A 21,190-nucleotide genomic window follows, 5' to 3' on the forward strand; every position below is an offset into this window, starting at 1 on the left:
TAGCTCATTATACAACCTTCAAAAAAGTATTTTACACACATCATAGGTGCCCATTACAATATATGCAATAATCAGAATGCATGATTTGTCACCAGTACTTGAACATGTGAATAAAACTGTAAATACATTATGCTCCATTCATACTGTATGCTACAGTAGAAACGACAACACAATATACAGAAAATAATAAAATGATAGGAACGCACACATATCCAAAGTTATTATTTGTAAGGAAAACAACTGTGAAGGCAATGCGAGCGCCGGGCCAGAAAATGTGCCAGGGGGAAAAAGTTTGTGCAAGACTGCGCAAATGTCTGCGCTCTTGATCTGCGGAAACACTGGGGAAGTGCTTGGGCTCTCCTCGAAGAGAGAAGTTTGTCCGGCTCAGTAAAGCCTATCACATTTTGGAACAGTGAATGCATTCTGACATCACATGCATAAAAAAACTAATGCTGGGGTGACCGTTAGCTGACACTATTTGGTAAGGATTAACAGAAGCCACTAGACACAATCTCTGGAATCTACATCTGTCACAGCATACACTGGGTGAACAACACTATCCAAAAGAAGCAGAAAAATGGCAGGCAGGGTAAAACTCACTGAATCACTGGCCACTTTAATAATGGGACACTAGTCACTTTAATAATGGGACACTAGTCACTTTAATAATGGAACACTAGTCACTTTAATAATGTTTCAACAATGTTTACTTTGTGTCTTACTCATCTCATATGTATATATTGTATTCTATTCTACTGTATTTTAGTCAATGCCACTCCGACATTGCTCAATTTATTATTTTTATATTTCTTAATTCCATTCTTTTACTTTTAGATTTGTGTGTATTGTTGTGAATTGTTAGATACTACTGCACTGTTGGAGCTAGGAACACAAGCATTTCGCTACACCCGCAATAACATCTGCTAAAAATGTGTATGGACCAATTACATTTGATTTGATAAGGTGTGAGAAGTAGATGTTGTTTTAGTTAAGAAAGGGCTATTGATTTAGAGGAAAGTGTGGAGTTCAGAGCTCAGGGCCGTGTGCCTCTCTTCTGGATCTCAGGCAAAGATAGACAACGGCCTCCTTTCTCCTCTGGGTGTAAATTATGGGATGAGGAGAGGAGAGCTCTGTCAGACTTACAGGCTAGCTAACCTAAATACAGTATGTGTGAAAACAGGATATTGCACCTCCATAATGAGTTGATACTGAATAGGAAGTGGATATGGGTGGCAGGGATTTTTTAAATATTATTTGTCCACCTTACCAAATAGCCCCTTCACCAAACAGTCAGAGAGAGAGAGAGAGAGAGAGAGAAGAGAGAGAGAGAGAGAGAGGAGAGAAGAGAGAGAGAGAGAGAGAGAGAGAGAGAGAGAGAGAGAGAGAGAGAGAGAGAGAGAGAGAGAGAGAGAGAGAGAGAGAGAGAGAGAGAGAGAGAGAGAGAGAGAGAGAGAGAGAGAGAGAGAGAGAGAGAGAGAGAGAGAGAGAGAGAGAGAGAGAGAGAGAGAGAGAGAGAGAGAGAGAGAGAGAGAGAGAGAGAAGAGAGAGAGAGAGAGAGAGAGAGAGAGAGAGAGAGAGAGAGAGAGAGAGAGAGAGAAGAGAGGAGAGGGATTCTTCCAAACACTGCAGGCTGTGGCCATCCATCAAACATAGTTATTAAGATGCTTTCTCTCTGCTGCTGTTACTGTGTTTGTTGCACAGCCAGGTTTAGAGCATTGGCTACATATTAGAGGTCTTCACGGGTCCAGAAAGTTGGACTCGTTCTGAAATGGTCCTGGGTCTTTCCCACCCAGAAACAATATGCATGAATTAATTTATTTTATATAGAGACCCTTTCTGAATGGACCCGATGACAACTAGATCCGTTCTGTAAAGACCTGGTCGGATCCAGACTAAATTAACCAGAGCTGATAAAGGGGGAGAGGAGGGAGAGAGAGTTGCCTCTCTGGCAGACGGGGGAGGGGCCGTATTGTGAGCGAGTGACACGGGGAACAGGGAGGGAGAGACGAGAGACAGCAACCAACCAAGCCGACTCGCGCTATAGTAGTTTAGCTGCCATAGCTAGTTTATTTATCATCAAATATGATTACATAGTTAGCTAACGTTAGGTAGCCAGTCTAATTGAGACTACAACTCCATTCAGAATATTAAGTAGCAGCCTACCTGTTGGCTCTTGGTCGTTGTAGCCTATCCTTCTCCTTTAACTTTTAATTCCGGCATTTTTAATTCCATCTTCTATTGATTAGATATCTGGAGGCTCTATGATTATTGCTGCTTTGATGACTTATGATTGGCCAACAACACCAAGATACAGGTGCCATGCTCCACTCTCATAAAAATCAAGAGCAGCAGCATAGATGATAACATTTCCATCTTTCGCTCTACTGCAGATTTCACGTTCAAATCTGTACTGGCCCTTCCGTCAGTTAAAGGAGAAGTTTTATTTTTTACAACCAAATCTCAATTTTTGATGTAAATGACATATTATAGAAGGGTCCAGAAACCTTTTTAGTGATTTCACCTGTTTTAGAGAAACTTACCCCAAACAGCAAATCAGTTCCTCATCCTCGTTGTGTAGTATGGGGCCCCCGAAGAAACCATAAAAAAATGCTCCAAAAACATTCAAATACATCATTTTAGAAATGGCAAAGCTCTCACTATAGTGATGCAGGTCTTCCGATGTTGTACATATGAAATTGTGTCATTCCGAACTTTTTTCGCAACATTATATTCCATTTTGTTTCGATACCTCTTCGTCCATATTACAGGTAACTGCCAAAAATAAAGGAAACACTTGAGTAAATGAGGGATACAAAGTATATTGAAAGCATCGTGTCTCGGGTATTCGGGTACAGGTGGATCCGTGATGACCTCTACTACATACAAACCACCACACTAAATAGAGTTTATCTGGATACCTGACAGTTGTGAGAGGGAAAGTTAATGGGCTCTAAGTGTTGAAATTATGCAGCTGGATTTCATTCAACAATCTGCTCAGAGAACTCCTAAGACTGATAAGGCAAAGCATGGATTCAAAACATGAGAACATCAATGGAGTCATTTTCCACACATTGTCTGACAACTTTTCATCAGTAAAGAGAGTTCCTCACTTCTCAGTCAAACCTGCAATGTATGTACCTCATACACTGTAGATTCTCTATCAATATTGTGAAATGAACATTAGACTATCCGGGTCCATTCAAAACCACACGCACAATGAGAGCCAGTGCATTAAATTGTCATAACGTGGTTTCCTGCCAGACATTTTGTCTGAACTTGAGTAAACAGAAATATGCTGATGTTATGACTATTCCAGCTGCTCCTCAGCTGAGTGCTTTGTACTATTTGTGAATTTGAGTGTGAAAGCATACAGAAATAATGCCTTTCGCACTGGATCTGTTACTGTCACTTTCACGCCTTAAGCTGCATTAAACATATACTTATTGCTCGTAAAATGATCCATCACATCAATGAATATTACACTCAAACATTTCCACTTGTAGATACTTCTTGAGTTATTGAAGGTCAGGCCAGTGAAAAATGGAGGCATGTATTTATACAGTATTTTGATGTGTGTATTTTCTGTAATTTCTGTAATTTAGGGCTCATCTGTAAAACAGACCTTGGTCTCAGTATGATTCCCTGATAAAGTAAAGGTTAAATAAAATCCAGATCGGATTGCAGTGTTTAGATAAATGGCTTTTTTTTTAAGACTGCAATTAAAATGTAAGATTTGTCTTCTTTCATTCTTTATAATGGAATGTGTAAACATAATTTATTCTGGTTACTGGCTTATGTACTGTAAAATTAAGGGAGTCCTTGCTGCTTTTTTTTTTTTACATAATCTAAAATGATGTGGCATTTCTTATATTTAGATTTCTATAGGCAATGATTGATAACTGGCATTATGTTTATAGAATGTAGCTGTATTGTTGATCAGAGTGCAGCTGATACACAGATGAGACCAGTGTTGTGTGCGTGAGACAGAGGCAGCTGTGCTGGCTGGAGCCTCTGTGTGTTAGCAGTGATTTGGTCCGGCTCTGAGGCCCCCGGGGGACTGGCTCCTCTGGGCCCCAATCTGTCACTGCTGCTGCTGCCCCTCATCAGGCTGGAGTAATCCAGCATGCCTCACCACGCCCTCTCTCAAGATCTACGTCTCTATGTCTGCCGTACTGTGTGTGTGTGTGTGCATTTGTATGTGTGTGTGTGTGCGTGTCTGTTGGGTCTCGCTCTCTCAGCTGCAGTAGTTTGGCCACACACACCGCTTTTGCGGTCATACAAGTGTTATTTGTACAGATATAAGCGTGTTATGATTAAATGCTCAGACCAGGCAGTCAACTGTGCCAAGCATGACATTGTGTACTTTGAGAGTAAATCTTTCGTAGGATGACACAAGGTGTTAAAAGAATAATGTAGTTACATGTGTTTTATGTCTTCTTATTAAGATTTAATGTTACAGTTAGTTTGTGACTTGGCAAAATCAGCTTTTACATGTAAAATTATGTTTTTATATTGAAATTGATGGCATAGCAACGGCAAAAAATAGTAACAATGTATCTAATTAATCTCCCTTCTTAGGGTCAGAAGACTGAAGCAGAGAGGTTCTTTCTGAAGGCCATCCAACTAGACCCCACTAAAGGAAATTGCTATATGCACTATGGTAAGTGGTACAGTTTGGGGTTTTGGGGTTTCTTTTGATTTACCAAAATTATATCAAGGTTATACTGTATACTAAGGTTAATCTTCTGACATGCCATTGGCCACATTGAATCAACCAAATAGTGTACTTTTGCACTACAACAAAAAATATCTGTATGTTACACTGTTCTGACCTCATTCAACTCATGAGTTGAAATTCAAATTGAATTGGCCAAACCCCACAGGATGTAGAATTTTTATTTGAGTTTGAGTGGCAGGAAGTAGAATTGAATTCAGTGCAATTCAAAGATATTCCACTCAGTCATAAAACATGAGAGTTTCATTAAACACTTCCAGATACCAAAGAATAAATTATATATCCACCAACCATTTCATTTGTTTGGCCTCTTTTTGAAGGCATCAGGGTCAACTTGAGGGTTAATTAAGTATTTTTTCCCCCATATTGAACAAAATGTAAGTGATTATTGAAATATAATAACTTAGAATATTTGCTCACAGGTTTTGTTTTCCTTCATCATTCATTTTAAGAGTTTGTCCTGAAAATAATTTGTTTCAACAATACTGTTTGTATATAACGACATGTTTGATGTTTTATGTACAATATGCATATTTTTATAGACTAGACCTAATATAGAATAGAAGAGGTATTTGAATTTAATTATATTTCCTTTAATTCTAATTCAAATTCAAAATTGCAATTCTGGATCCTGTTTACTACTTGAATTGGATTTATAAAAAGTTTAAAAAATTTAAAAAATCTGAATTGAGCCCAACCCTGAGAACAAGTCACTTCTCAGGACCACTCTCTCTTGTGGATTTTTGAACCAAAGCCTGTCCACACACACATCTTGACTGGATCCCTTCCAGGTAGTTAGCAATGCTGGCTGACCTCTCTTCCTGTATTAAGGTTGTGTACGTGGCTGGTTGGGGAGGATAGCGTGAGGGAATATTCACACTATTGACCAATGAAGATAAACCCCAATTTCCTCACATTGTTCTCAAATATGACATGTGCACAGATGTGGAAAGAAGGAGCGTGACAGTTGACATGTCTTTTTTGCTGAACACCATTTGATCTTACGAGAAACAACCAATTTGATCTCTACTAAGGTCACTTCAAGTGTCGTCTTTGAAATGTGGGTTTGAGAGCGAGTGCCAGCAGAAGAATTTGTGGTAATGTACCGTGTGATCAATCTTTCGTAAAATGAAAGAATTTCCTTTATTTCTTGATATTTTAAGGAACAGCTTTCACATATTCTTAACCACTCCAATAAAACAAGAGTTGACATATTGAAATCTATCCCATGCCATAGCAGTGTTTCTAACCTGGAGGTGCTCTGCAATACATTGGAAATCAGTCAGTGCCAAAGTGCTCTCTCCTTTACCTAAGACCTGTAGCAGCAAAGTCTACATTTCATCCGCAGCTATTTAGGAAAATATGCTTGGTTTCCACCAGTGGTCTGGGAGCATTGTACAGTAGTGGAGCTCACCAAAACCAACAGGCTATTAATTCCTCCACAAACCTGACCCTCTCCGAGAGGTCCGACCCCAGTTCATGCCCCCATCAGGGATCCACACTCTAGCCTCAATAGGATGGGCTACAAAGGCCCTGCTCTATAATTTCAGCTGCACCTCAGAACTTACAGAACTCCAGCCAGGCCCGACGCACATGTCAGAGAAACATACCTATCAAGATCCTCCTAATTGGACAAATGGACCTGAGCGATACCCAAAGAGCGATGGCTAAAGGGTGATGGTACGCTCTGCTTGTATCTTGTGTTTCAGCAAATCATTCGTAGGCCGGCCGCTATCCGCCCTATCTCCGCGGGCCAAACACAATATTCCCAGCAAGTATTCATCCCACTCTAGGAATACATCCACATACAGCATTTTAACTTGGTGTTTATGTCCTCTCTGGCTGCTCCCAGGTCAGTTTTTGTTGGAGGAGTCTCGTCTGCTGGAAGCGGCTGAGATGGCAGAGAATGCGGCGCGTCTGGACAGCGGGGAGTTTGATGTTGTCTTCAGTGCAGCCCACATGCTCAGGTGAGTGTTGGATGGGTCGGACACACTGTGAGGGAGGGGAGGGGACAAGAGCTGGGGGAGGTAGAGCGTCAACGGTCTGTACACTTTATCCCAGGGATTACAGCGCTCTACTGTCAGTGTGATTTACTTGGCCGGCTGCTGTAATCCCCTTCTCTGCTGCTGCAGCGGTAGCCAGGGAGCTGCCATCTTGTCTTAGATCGCCACGCAGCTACGTGCCTGCCTCTGCTCTCCCTCTGCTGTTTCTGGCTGATTCATGAAAAGCCGGTTTCAAATCAGAGCAAAGTTCAGCCGCGCGGCGTCTGACTCACAGTTCTCCTGGAAGCCGCAAGCTGTTGTGTTTGAGGTGCAAGCCGCGAGTGGAAATGTGTAAATACAGGAACGTGCCAATTTACAGTATGCCACACAGACTGAGGGAGCTCAGCTTAGAGCCAACAATATTATATTTACTATTTTGTAGGTGTCCCTTGTTTAGACTTATTAGGGTAAATCAGGGTTTTTCTGTGTGAGAATTACTACTGCTGGCTGTGGGAAATTACGACTACTTAAACCGTTAATGCGATGTCTTGAATCATTGTGCTTCACTGAGGTAGTTTTTGCGGTTCACTTTCTTTACCAAAGACAGAAGGAGGCTGTGTCATGCAGTGCTATATAATGTCTTTATCCAGCTGGTTTTCACATGGTGGCCCGCTGCACAGCACTCTGATCCAGGGGGATGTGCAGCACCACCAGCTCAGCTGGCCATGCTTTACAGAGCCTCTTCCGGGGTCCGGACCCCTGGCTGTTAAAGAGGGTCTCAGGCTGGGCTCAGCAAGGGGCTCCCCACCACCGCGCTGGCATGGGGTCTCTTTCCTCTGGAACTCATGTTCTTTATGTGTTTGTCTTGGAACCACGACGTGGAAGGCCCTCGGTTGGTGGGGGATACTAGTGAATTTGAATAGGGAGGGTGGGGGACTGGGCTTTCAGATGTGAAAACCTTCTCTTATTGCTCTCTGGGGCCCTTGGTCTTTGACAAGTTTACTTCCTCACTATCCATTTCCCCCGGCCTTCTTTAAACAATCAGCACGTTATTCCAAACCTTCGTCTACAGTAGGGCTACGGAGCAGCGGCATCAGCTGGCAGGCGAAGGGAAGGGAAGCCTGGCTGAGTGCTATCTCCCAGGGGAATGTGCTAATGCTGCCCTTTAAGTGCTCAAATCCCTCTGCAAGCCAGACCCACCGTTCACTAGCTGTGTGATGTCACAACACTGTTCCGGGAAGCCAGACTTGTTTGACAGAAAGAACAAGGAACATTTGTGTAACGTTTGTGGGTCTTGTTGCTCGAGACAGATGGGCTCGCTGTAGTTAGTACACATATCATACACTGGCTGTTGTTGCTGAAGCAATTTGTTCATTAAGTTTTTTTTTTTTAAACTGCCGTTAGATGTACTATAAGCAGTGCTGTCAGCTGTTTGACTTGTGTGTCTGTGCGTCTGCACTGGGGTTAATAAAGCATCTTTAGATTACCAACTGTCAGGGCTCGAAGACAGAGGGCTCGGCGGTCGTGTTGCTGATGTGAAATATGTTCCAACATTGTTTCATCCAGAGAGTTCTTTATTTTCATTCACTCATGATCCCTATTTTCCCTCCATCTCTTCCACTCTGTCCTCTTCTAGTTCTCCTCTCTTGCCTCTCTTCCCAGCAGCTTTATCTCAGAGGACTTGGGTCTAACCGAAGGCAGAAGGGTGTCGTCTTCTCTCATTGTGCTTGCTGTGCTCTCACAAGCCACTATCCCCTGGCAATCCTTTACCACTCATATTAAAGATCTTGTTTGTCTGGTGACAATGGTTTGACAGCTCTCCAGTTCGCCAGTCTGATAATGGTATGTTTATAGACTTGAAAATGATATAGAATTAGATTAATTCTCGAGAAGAAATTCTATTCTGAATATGATTGTGGTTATCGCAACACATGGTTACGGTCACGGTTAGACACCAAACCCATATTTGTCATCGCTGCACAATTTCTGGTATGGGGCACTATTTAAGTTACTTTTGAAAGGGTATTTGTTAAACAGTTCAATGAGGTTACGCAAGGAGTTATTGTTGAGAAAATAAGTAATACTACTTTGAATGATGGTTATTTTGTGTGAAGTATTTGTTTATTCAACTACAAATGATGATCCATGCTGCTCAATTGAGGTGTTAGCTTGGGCTCTGCTTTCTCGAGTTGCACAAACACAGGGCGCTCTATTTTAACTGCCAACGCTTAAATATAAGGGTTGGCAGTAGTGCTATAGGTCCTGTGGTGTGTCAGAAATATGTTTTTCTATTTTCACAGCCGGAATTATGAGCACAATAGCTCGCAGTAGTGCGAAAGGCTGGGTTTGAGGAATAACAAGTTGTAGGTGTGACGAGGGCTTGGCCACTCACTGGCCAATCAACATCCAGTGTTTGCTCAATAGCCTACTATGTTTGGAGTATTGGCAGTCAACGTAACATTGTTGTAATTGGCTTCAATGAGCCTAGCTTAGCCTACATGTCTTTACGCGTCCCTCTTCTCCTAAAATAAAAAATACTAGGCTCCTGTAAAATGTATTGTATGTATGAGGCACATTCTCATTAAGAAAAATATAGCCTAGGCCTACCATTGGTACTGTATTATAGAACTGAATCATTTAAATACGTTTGGAGGAGCGCAGCTTTGGTAACCGGATGAGAGGCGCTCTTTGGAGATGGGGATGGACACTTGAACAAGCTAAATGAAGTATGCAGGTAGGCATATGTGTGTGTATGTTTTAGGATGTGTAGTATATTTTCAATTCAAGGCACTGTAATTGAAATAGACCATTTAAACAGATTTTATGGATAGGCTACTTTGCAAGGCCAGGATAAAAAAGACAGTACATTGCTGTTGAACCAGCCTTCTTAGCCTAGGCCTAGGGTAAGGGTAGCAGAGGGCTTGATATGAAACGGTAAACAAGCAATCAGTTTAAAATATATATATATATATATTTCTAAATAGGATGGGGTCAAAAGCATGATATCATAAATCACTTCTCTCGTACAATGGCACTTGTACAAAATGTGCACGTAGACCTAAATGTCTTTATGCATAGCATTCACACATCTATAAAAAATAATAGGCTTCTGTCATTTGTATTGTTGTGCGAGGCAGATTCTCCAGAAAAAATGCAGTTGATATGGCATTATAGGAGAACTGAATAGTTTGGAGTAGCGTGTCTTTGGTAATCGGACGAGGGGCGCTCTTTAAAATGGAAATGGGTAGTCTACTTGAACTAGCATAATGACGTATGCAGGTATGTGAATTGTAAATAATGAAAAAGCATCAGGGTAAAAATCTCTAATATATTTCAAAGCACCCTCAGTAGACCATTTAAAACCGCTTTATTCATAGGCTTATTGGCTAATGGCCAGGATAAAAAAAGATGTGCCTATGCGATGCTGTAAACCTGAGGGCGGCAGGTAGCCTAGCGGTTAAGAGCATTGGGCCAGTAACCGAAAGGTAATTGCTTCTAATTCCCGAACCAGCAGGTGGAAAAATCTGCTGTTCTGCCCTTGAGCAGGGCAGTTAACCCCCAACAACAACTGCTCCCCGGGCGCCGATGACGTTGATTAAGGCAGCCCCCCACACCTCTCTGATTCAGAGGGAAGACACAAAGTTTCCCCTAAACCAGCCTTGATTAAGGGGAGAGTAAGCTATGCTTTGTTTTTAAACGAAATGGGGGGAAACCAATAATGTTTTTCATGATTCTGAATATGAGATGCACCGGCATATTAAAACTTCCCATTAGCGAGTGAATGTTATTTATAATAAGGGTTACATGGAGAAAATCGGACCTCTCTGAAATGAAATTGGATGGCCCTCCCTATACCCAAAATAATGATTAAAACATAAAGTGGATAGCAGAGAACATGCCTTTCGTTTACCTTCACTTCTTGTGGCCTGTGCTTTTTTCCATTTTCTTTAATAAAGGTAGGCCTATGGCATACCCTCTCATACCCCCCCAATTCCAGTCCTGGTTTAAACTTAACAGCCCTTCACTGACATGAAGGTAGGCTTTTCAAAGAGTGCATGGTGGGTGGAAGAATTGGCCGACAAATCTATGGATATAGCAGCCTATAGCCTAATTTTGTCTGTCAAACAGGTAGGCCTACCTCTTATTTCTTAAATAGGAAGAAATAGGCTCCAACACAAAGCCCTCTTGTTGTTAATAAAGTGTAATGAAAATGAAGGGTTTAAATAAATTATGCCTATTCAACATTGCCTACTTTCAGCACCATAAGCTGCCCATTTCCGATTGATTGTTTCAGCACCACAATGTAAGTTACTAGAATCTGGCTTATTGTGAGGTCAATAACTCGATGATAAATACATCAAGGGCAAGAAACATATTGTTTTTATTTAAATCAATTATAGTTGTAACAAGCTATCAAAGTTGACCTCCGGTCCTCCTTCTCATCTTTGTGCTCCTGCTCTCCTTCTCAAACTGAACAGAACATAGGCTATAGCACATATTGCAAAAAAAAACATTTTTAAAAGAAGCCTTTGACTCTCCTCCTGAACTGCCACTATAGGCCTACACAGCACAGCCATTGGTTAGGCAGCACACACAAAAATGTTTTGATCAGCAGAGCAGGCCAGGGCTCAGGGTTGGAATATCCATTGCCGTGTGTAATGCAGCCTAGTTTTATTTACACCATCCCAGCAGCTATCTTAGAAAGATAACTTTGATCTGTGCTTCTCCAAGCATGCACATCCGTAGCCTATAGTCTACTGTATAGGCAATTGTTCATTTGATTGAGACCACACTAAATAGCCTATAGCACACTTGATATTGTGCACCCAGCGGAGAATCAGAGATGAGGGGTGACATCAGGCACACATCGACATATAGCCTAATAAGCAACTCATTCTAAAACACAGAGAAATTTTGATTTTGTCAATTACAAATTGAATGACCCTACCCTGGACTAGATTTAAAAACCTCACCTTGACTGAAATTGAAAAAGCATGACCCTCTCCCCTCTCTCCCATTCCGTACATTTCGACCCACCCCTTAGAGCTGTGTGAAATTGTCCCTTTTGCCCTTGTTTTTAAATATTGCCACCGCTCCAACCACAGCGCAAGCAAGCTGATGTTAGACAGGTAAATTGCAGAACCAGGCATTAGGGCTGGAAAATGCCAGTGCCCCAGTTTTTACATGTTGAAATTGTAAACTAAGGTGCGTTTTGACACAAGTCAAAAATAGAGACCAGTGTGTTTGAGTTTTCATAGTGATAACTTGTGAATAACAGTGACACACGCCAGTATCCACACCTCCTACACAAAGGCCTTGGACTGAACTGTATCAAGAGTTATTTGAGGGAGGCAAGGCTCTCTGCACTGAGTAAGGATTCTCAATGATTCTCAACCCTCATTAGTGCTGGATATAGTATGACAGATGCCGAAGCCAAGCTGTGTTCTTTTCTTGAGTTAGATCGCATGTCCGTCCAAAACATCTTCACCATATCATTTCACACCACAGACTCCATTCCAGTCCCTCATACCACTACCGGTGTCACCTCACGGTGAAAGCATTCACCCATGTCTGTTGACCAGCCATTACCACTGTGGCTTAACAACAGTGTTGGTCTCAAAGGAAGATCGATGGTGTTGTGTATCGTTTGTTTTTTTGTGTGCATTTTTTGTTTTAGCATCTGAAAGGTGACATTCTGATTTGGCAAAATGAAAATTGAATGAGGGAAACTCCTCCCTACCGCTGGATATTGTGGTGATTGAAATATTGGTTTCTAGAGAGAACTTGGGTTTTTGCTATTATTAGAATTGCACGCTGTATGCCGCTTTCAATAATGCAGACTGCCAAGAGAAGATGAGTACTGCGCATTTATCAGAACTGCTTCTCTTGCCTCTTGACCTATCAAATTATTATTATTTCTCATTGTTGTTTCGTTGTCGATAAAGAACCTGCAAGTAAGGATTTTGTTAGACGATGTATACCATGTGCATCCCATACATACGTCTAATAAAACTTGAAACTTGAAATCATAGCGTGTTCTGATTAAAGTTCAACAAGAATGTGACAGCACTTATGCTCTGCAGAATAACCTGTAGGTCAGGTATTAGTCTCTTTTGACAGACTATGAGATTTTGTTCTGGGTTCAGAGATAACTCAGGTATGGATATCTTCGGGGTATTGTCGTGCTAGTCGTGGAATGTGAAAGTGGCTGTATAGCACTGCAATATGGAGGAGGATTCCTTAATATGGCCAGACAGGCTTAATGAAATCCCTGTTCAGTTCAGATGGTCTTGCTTTCATCATTACGACTCGGGACTCTGGAGCCAGCAGTCGTTGACTCCGTCCTTGACTCTGTCAAAGTTAAACTGTTTGCAGTGAGACAATTGTTACCATCAGTGAAATGCAGCTGCGGGTTGTAAAAATGATTTCTGATTTATAGGAATATGAATAAACGGAAAAGCTCTTGGCCAAAGGGAAAGATTCACACAGTCAGGTAGGACAGTAATCTAAGTTTACTAGCGTAGCATATTGTGGATGGAGATGATGAACATATGGAGAACGTTCTTGTTTTGACTGGAACTTTTATTGGAGAATCTACAGACTCTAAGTACTTCTAGTCTTCTGGGATTTGCAGGCTAACCATCTGTCTAGAGGTGCCTTTACCTTACATTACTATATCGTTTCCACTGCATGTTTTGTTGTTGTGTTTGTACAGTACAATTAAATATAATGATATGATGCTCCCAATTTTTGTAAAGTACATAAACTTGCAACACATCTTCACATGGGTTTCTGTGATAATCTCCTTCCTAGTTTTCAACCCCACCGACAGGGGACAGGCCTTCGAAGTGATGTTTGTTCTTACTAAGGCAATGGTTGATGAGAGGCCTATTGTAATGACACGCAGGTCAAAGATCATGACACAAAGGTTGCGACCCAGGATATAATGAAAACAGTCAGGGCATGCTGTACACCACTCAGCATGGAGGGCTGTCTGCTGAAAGGCCTGCAACAAATTGCCTGTTTCATTGACTCCTCTCGTTGCTACACGGCATTCTCAGCCGTGGCCTAACCTTACTGACCCCGTAGCAGCATTAAACAGACAGAGTTCAAGGTCTCTTATGAACCCTCTGAAGTTCGAAGTAATAAAGATGAGGGATGATTGCTTTTTGTGCTTTCCTTTGCAGACAAGCCAGTCTCAACGACGCAGCCGAGAAGTATTACGGACAGGCAGCCAGCATAAGACCTAACGTGAGTATATCAACCTCTGTTGACCTATTATTACTCAACATGATGGACACTCTGTCTGCAATCACTGGCTGTGTGGCTCTCTGACCAATCACTGCTCTGCCTGTTTCCTCACAAAGGCCTGCATTGTCAAGTCATCGGAGCTCCAAGGTTTGTTTGTGTAGGATCAATCAGGGACTTCAAAGGAGGGGCCAGGGCAATTTAAGGGTGGTCAGATTGAAAGGAATAATGATAATAACACTTAGTCACAGGGCTTTGGTGTGTGGATAATAAATAGGCTCAAGTAGTTGAGTATCATCTGACGACACAGATTTGACTTTGTTTGAACTGCAGTGGAGGAAATAAAGTTTGGCCTCTGTGGTCTTAATGTTAGTTCCATCCTGATTAGAAGAAATCACTTGTCAAGGAACAATGCAAGTTTGTCTGGACAGTGTCACCCGTCGTGATGTTTGATTCAGCCAACAGAAATGTTTCCCGTAGATGTAAACATACAACATACACAATTTACACCATTTGCCCACCATGTTTATGTAACATAGAGTGTAAAAATGTTGCAAATAGTTGTGTGCTTTCAATGGACTATCTTGTATTTGTGAGTCTCAAATTCCCACCATTTTAGAGCAGAAAAAATCCTCGTTATTGTCATGATGTAGTTCAAAGGATTAATAGAGACAGGACACCAAAGAGTGGAAGGTGAAGTGTGGAGCTCATTTCTATAATTCAGTGCTACTAAAGGTGAATTTAGATAACCCTTGTTAGGAAAGAAAAAAGTCAAAAAGTGTACGATTCTGGATTCTTTTTACAGCGAAAACATCTGAAACCCTTAGCAGAGGCACTCTGGAGACAAAAACGACAGCCTGGCCAAATGGAGAGGAGGTGATGAGGGAGGGATAAAATGGACAATCGTAACATCAGTAGCCTATCAACATACACCTCACGATGTGTGCTGCGCACATACACACACGCCACACTCGTAGCCTAGTTTGAGCAGAATATCATCTGTCGGGCAGCAAGAGCACGCAGCTCAAACAACTGGTTGTCCCTGGACTAGTTTACAGCGGTAGGGTAGTTCAATTGAACTAGTTTCTCATAATTAATTAAAATAATTCATCAGTGATTTGTATTTCCTGCAACTTTCTGAAGAGGTAACGCCTGTTTGTGAGCGCCCATGTGTGTTGTGTTGCCAGTTAGCATACCGAAACAGTCATTTCTAAGGCTTTCCCCAAAACCCTTCCCAATTAAATGTTGACTCCAAAGTCGGCCTACCTGGCAGAATGATATCATGATGATTTGTAACCTATCAATCGGGTGGTCATTTGTTCTTGCAAACTCAGCCATCACATGTACACTAGGCCTACTGTACATTGTACAGTACAGAAACACCACTAGCCAAACATATGGTGAATTAAAGGGCAACTACACCTCCCAATGTAGAATTGCAGGAAATTAGCTTCAAAATAACATACAAAATGCTAAAGCCCCTAAATTAAACTTTTGGTGGTGTATTTTATTAATCTTAAGGAACAAATGCAGGCTCCAGTCACCATTTTAGAATTTTTGATATACCATGACATTTTAACAATTTGACCCCTGACCGTCTGTCACGCCCTGACCTTAGAGAGCCTTTTCATGTCTTTGGTTAGGTCAGGGTGTGATTTGGGTGGGCATTCTAGTTTTCTATTTCTTTGTTGGCCGGGTATGGTTCCCAATCAGAGGCAGCTGTCTGTCGTTATCTCTGATTGGGAATCATACTTAGGCAGCCTGTTTTTCCACCCTAGTTTGTGGGATGTTGTTTTTGCACAGTAGCTGTATAGCCCTGCAGAACTTTATGTTCTTTTTTCCCCTTTGTTGTTTTTTGTGTTCATTCAAATAAAGTTTGATGTATGACTTTCCACGCTGCGCTTTGGTCTCATTCCGACAACGGACGTAACACCGTCGTTTACATGTGAATAAAAATTCGGAGCATGTCGGGAGTGTGTTAGAGGCCATTGTTTGAAATTCTTTCGGGAGAATCTTAAAGGTCTCATCGGTTCGATCTCCTTTGACACGAGCAAATCATAAGACAATCACCACAGAACGCAGGGTGTTCCCAAAGCATACTTTTTGGTACCCACGTGGACAGAAAGTGAATGCAGTGTTGAATTTGATGAAATGCAGACGAAATCATCATTTGATTTCTCCTCCATAAAATGTTGTCGGTAACAGTGCAATGCATCAGATTAGGGGAGTCCGGGGCTGTGCGTCACACTTTTACAAAAAAAAAATCACCAGTAGGCCTATAGGATGAGACTCTTTTCAACATTATTAGAAAGACCAAGGTCTTGGGTTGAAATGGCTTCCCTTTAGTCCTTATAGCTTATTCCAAAATGGGAGATCTTACCTATCAAAACACTGTCTACTTGAAATAAAGAAATGACTGTAGCCTACAGAGTCTTAGAAATAGCCAGGTTATTTTGATTGAACAATATTGTTTACAAAATTAAGCAGTTTATACTTTGTAAGTATAACTTATTATATAACCATCTCCAACTGAGCATAAAAGCAAGATTATGATAATTTCCACATGTCTTGACCTAGCAACTTTGAAAATAAGTTTGAAATATAGCTATCCCTTTCCTCATTCCAACAAACAATTTTTCATGAATATCTGACTCCCATAGTTCAAACAATGAAAATACCAAGACTATACTTTCACCTCCCATAAAAACACACAAATTCCCTTCACCTCAAAGTAGTCACACATTTTAACCTTAAAATGACTAGACTACACAGCACCCTCTAGATTGGGAGTAACAGACTAAACTATACTGTGAAAACCAACCTATGTAACATAGAACACCGGTCTCCCCTATTCCCCGTGCAGTTAATAGAATGCTTATTGCGCTGTTTAATCCCCCATTTTGTTAGAAGACCAGCAGAAAGTAAAAATGTGAACATTGGTACACTCAGGTGAGTCTCCATTATTAGGCTATCATAGATGGAGTTAAGGCAAGCATTTTGTCCAATAAATGAATGACTTGCATGCACACACAGGCACTCCCTGCTGTGAAGACATCTTATTATTGTATAGGAGCTTCATTCTTCTGGTGCTCAGCAGTAAATATGAGAAAAAGATAGAGCGTAATGCTGAAGCTGTGCGATCCATCCAAGTGTTCCTGTAGAAGTCATATCTAAAATTAGAATCTTTCACACTGAGATGTGTGAAGACGTGAGAGGTTTCTTGTGTGTGATGCTTGAAGTGTAAAGTAAAATGTCAGAACATTGGCTGAGATGCAGAGCAGCACGATCATCTGTATCTTCTTCCCTACGTGGTTGTCTATTTCAGGAACAGATCGTCATCATTTTCACCTCTTAGCATCCACAAATAATGTATGTAAACATGCATTCGATGCATCCCGTGTGGCTCAGTTGGTAGAGCATGGCGCTTGCAACGTCAGGGTTGTGGGTTCATTCCCCACGGGGGGACCAGGATGAATATGTATGAACTTTCCAATTTGTAAGTCGCTCTGGATAAGAGCGTCTGCTAAATGACTTAAATGTAAATGTAAAATCCAAGTCCAGAAACAGAGGCAGTTTCAGCCCAATGGGATCAAATAGTTGGGACGCCTCCTTTGCCATTTGGCCTGCTTACAGTGGAGGCTAGATAATGATTGAGGATGTTCATCCATCTTCCCCAGTATTACCCTTTGTTCTCTCTGATGTGACTTGACTTGGACCATGTTCCTGTCTATCTTCATTTGTCATTGCATGCTATGCTTCAGCCTCTGTATTGCTTAACTTTTCAAATGATATCCGTGTGTCCATTCACTTTGAGTAGGACTGGATGATTGGCTTAACTCAAGGGCTTTGGTGCCTCAACCCTCCCCCGTCTCTTTCTGTCCAGAGACCAGCCTATTAGAGGCCTACGTAGGGCACCATAAAATGACAGCATCTGCAGTCTTTACAGTTGTCAGGCCAATTAGATATGGTCCCTATGCTTTCTATTTACAGTGGAATTAAGGAGGTTTATGGCCGGTCGTTGCTCCCTCCTCATCATACTCCCATGGCTTTAAGCAGCTGTTTCTTCTGAGGTCCGGCGAATATATTGCACATCTGGTGGTGCTTCTGTCACGACTACATGTCAGAGGAAAGGGTAGCGAAGGGTGGGCGGAGGGTCATTGGGGCGGGAAGGGGGATCTTTTGAAGCTCGGCTGGAGCAGGACTAAAAGGAAAAGCAGGAAGAGCAGTAGAATCCCTACCCAGGAGTCCTTGCACACCATTCTCTCTAATGTGGAAGTGTCTTGTGTGAAGGCCTGTGATGCTATTTCATTGTGTTCAGCCAGATCTTCTCCTCTTCTTCTCCAGGGGTCACAGCTTTAACTTCACCTGATTATTCACTCCCAGACAGCTGGTTTCAATTTGTCTTCCTCAAGAAAGTTAGTATTTAGAATTGTAGTATTTTATTAGGATCCCCATTAGCTGTTGGCAAGGCAGCAGCTACTCTTCCTGAGGTCCAAACAGATCTACATTACATCAAACAAAACATTGTGCATTATACAAATTTACATTGCTCCAATATTACATTACTAAGAATAATGTGTGTGTGTGTCTCTTCACAGTCCATGTTGTGCTATGAGGTGTTGTTTAATCTGTTTTTTAAATCTGATTTCAATGCTAGCTTGAGTTATCTGAGGTGAAAGATCATTCCATGTAGTCATGGCTCTATACACTGAATGTACAAAACATTAGGAGCACCTTCCTAATATTGAGTTGCATCGCCCTTTTACCATCAGAACAACCTCAATTCAACGGAGCGTCCACAGGGATGCTGACCCATGTTGACTCCAATGCTTCTCACAGTTGTGTCAAGTTGGATCGTGTACCACTCTTGATAGTCCAGAAGAAAAAGAAACGCACACCTATTTAGGCGAGGTGCTGGCTAGCGGAGTAGAAAACTTGAAAATAAAGGAGAGCCGCACACTCTAGGAGCTCAGATGCAAAAATGTAATATCCAACGTTTCGACAGCCAAGCTGTCTTCATCAGGGTATAAGGGTATATCACGGTATATATACCATTCTTGATACACACAGGAAACTATTGAACGTGAAAAACCCAGCAGTGTTGCAGTTCTTGACAAACTCAAACCGGTGCGCCAGGCACCTACTACCATACCCCGTTCAAAGTCACTAAAATCCTTGTCCTGCCCATTCACCCTCTGAATGGCACACATACACAATCCATGTCTCAATTGTCTCAAGGCTTAAAAATCCTTCTTTAACCCGTCTCCTCCCCTTCATCTACACTGATTGAAGTGAATTTAACAAATGACAGTAAGGGATCATAGCTTTCAGCTGGATTCACCTGGTCAGTCTATGTCATGGAAAGAGCAGGTGCTTCTAATGTTTTGTACACTCAGTGTATAGTACTGTGCATTTCCTAGCCTCTGTTCTGGCCTTGGGGACTGTGAAGAGACCTCTGGTGGTATGTCTTGTGTGGTATATATGAGTGGTCTGAGCTGTGTGTTATCCGATTGAACAGACCGTTTGGGAATTTTAACACGTCAATACCCCTCTCAAAGACCTGTAGTGTTCTCCCCTCTACTTTGAGCCAGGAGATATTGATATGCATGTTGTTGATATTAGCTCTCCATGTACATTTAAAGGCATACTTCGGGATTTTAGCAACGAGGCCATTTGTCTACTTCTCCAGAGTCAGATGAACTAGTGAATATCATTTGTATGTCTCTGTGTCCAGTATAAAGGAAGTTGGAGGTAGTTTGGCGAGCCAGTGCTATCTAGCATCAGTGCAAATGACTGGAAGTCTATGGGTACCTGCTGTGTTCAGGCCTATGTTCATTTATGTATGGAAAGGAATGAAGCCAGTTCGTCTTGTCTAACGCACAGGCAAAGTACCCATTCAGCTCTCCTGTACCTTGTGGCCTTTTGGGCATCAGTGATGACAAGAATTCATCTTCATCAGATGAACGCTGTCTCTGTCAGATGTTCTCAGACCTAAAAACATGTCTAATGTTGAGATGAGTCCATGTCTAGTTGTACTTATTGTGTAGACTCACAGTTATATGCACAGTTAGACTTACTGAGTCTCTGGCTTTTATATGAAGGTTATCCTAATTTACACAAAGTACAGTACATAGCTAAAAATCCTAGGTCTAAATACTGTATGTCATGACCAAGCAGGCTAGCTAGCTAGCTCACTTACAGTAGCTAGCTCGCTCACTTGCTGACTTTAGCCTAATGTTGTTAGCTAACCCAGATAACTTTCATAGCTAGCTAGCTAGCCACCACCACTAATAGTGACATTGACATGCTAGCCGTATAGTCTTTCATCATCAGGTGGTGGTTAGCCATGTAGCTAACTTAGCTGCAAGAATATCTTGCTAACATTAGCATGCTAGACAACTAAGCTAATGTTAACGTCCGTAAGTTAGACTATTAGATAACTAGCTATACTAGCTGATAAAGCCATCCATAGGGAAATGTTTGATTTTGATCATTCATAGAAAACTAGCAAGTTATCTTACCTCTACAATGTTTCCTGAAGTTTGAAGCAGAGTTTTTGTAGGCTGCCACCTCCGCCATCCTGGATAAGCAAAGCTTGCATTGCATGGCCTCTCCTGTGCTTAAAGGAGAACTGGTCACAGTCACAGTCTCCTCCATCTCCATAGAAACCTTTCCCCTCTTTCACGATACGTCTTGAACTAAATTAACTAAGACATTTGATTTGATTGGTCACAGACTAAACAACGATGAGCTCTCGCAAACTTTCCTTGCGCTCATATCTACTATTGTGGATAGCCTACAAAATTGTACAATATTTCATTCAAACATAATTAAATACTCAAAAAAGTACAAGTACTCAGAAAAGCTACTCAATTACAGTACTGAGAGTATTTGTTACTTCCACCCCTGATTGATTGGCATATGGCTGAAATTGGAGCCACCTACTGTGAGTCCTCTGACTGTGGTTTGGGTGACTCCTCCACCTCTCCTCTGAGTGTATCAGTCAGGCCAACAGTAAGTAATACAGTGGGCATCTCCATTGGTGATGCTGGGAATTTCACCTCACACACAGTGGAACCACTCCAACACCACAGACGAACAGTAACACACATGGTATCACCACTACCGATGTGTTGCCCTTTCGATTAACAAGTTCAGTGTTTTTTTTTTTCGGTGTGGTCCGTTTATGGTTACCATTTCTCTGGGGTTTGACCCATCAATTTCA

At 41.7% G+C, this 21,190-nt stretch overlaps 1 protein-coding gene across 2 annotated transcripts in view; it reads left to right on the forward strand.

The window, feature by feature from the left end:
* The window catches only part of tmtc2b (transmembrane O-mannosyltransferase targeting cadherins 2b), a 166,760-nt gene that overhangs the window by 137,209 nt on the left and 8,361 nt on the right, over positions 1–21,190 (forward strand). Inside the window, exons 9-11 of one of the 2 annotated variants that reach the window (XM_023971663.1) lie at positions 4,579–4,660; positions 6,588–6,702; positions 13,905–13,968. In XM_023971663.1, the coding sequence (XP_023827431.1) occupies positions 4,579–4,660; positions 6,588–6,702; positions 13,905–13,968 (261 nt within the window). The remainder of the gene's footprint in view (positions 1–4,578; positions 4,661–6,587; positions 6,703–13,904; positions 13,969–21,190) is intronic. The other variant, XM_023971664.1, reaches the window with a different exon arrangement.

The sequence above is a fragment of the Salvelinus sp. IW2-2015 genome, linkage group LG26, assembly GCF_002910315.2.
Source record: "Salvelinus sp. IW2-2015 linkage group LG26, ASM291031v2, whole genome shotgun sequence".
NCBI lineage: Eukaryota > Metazoa > Chordata > Actinopteri > Salmoniformes > Salmonidae > Salvelinus > Salvelinus sp. IW2-2015.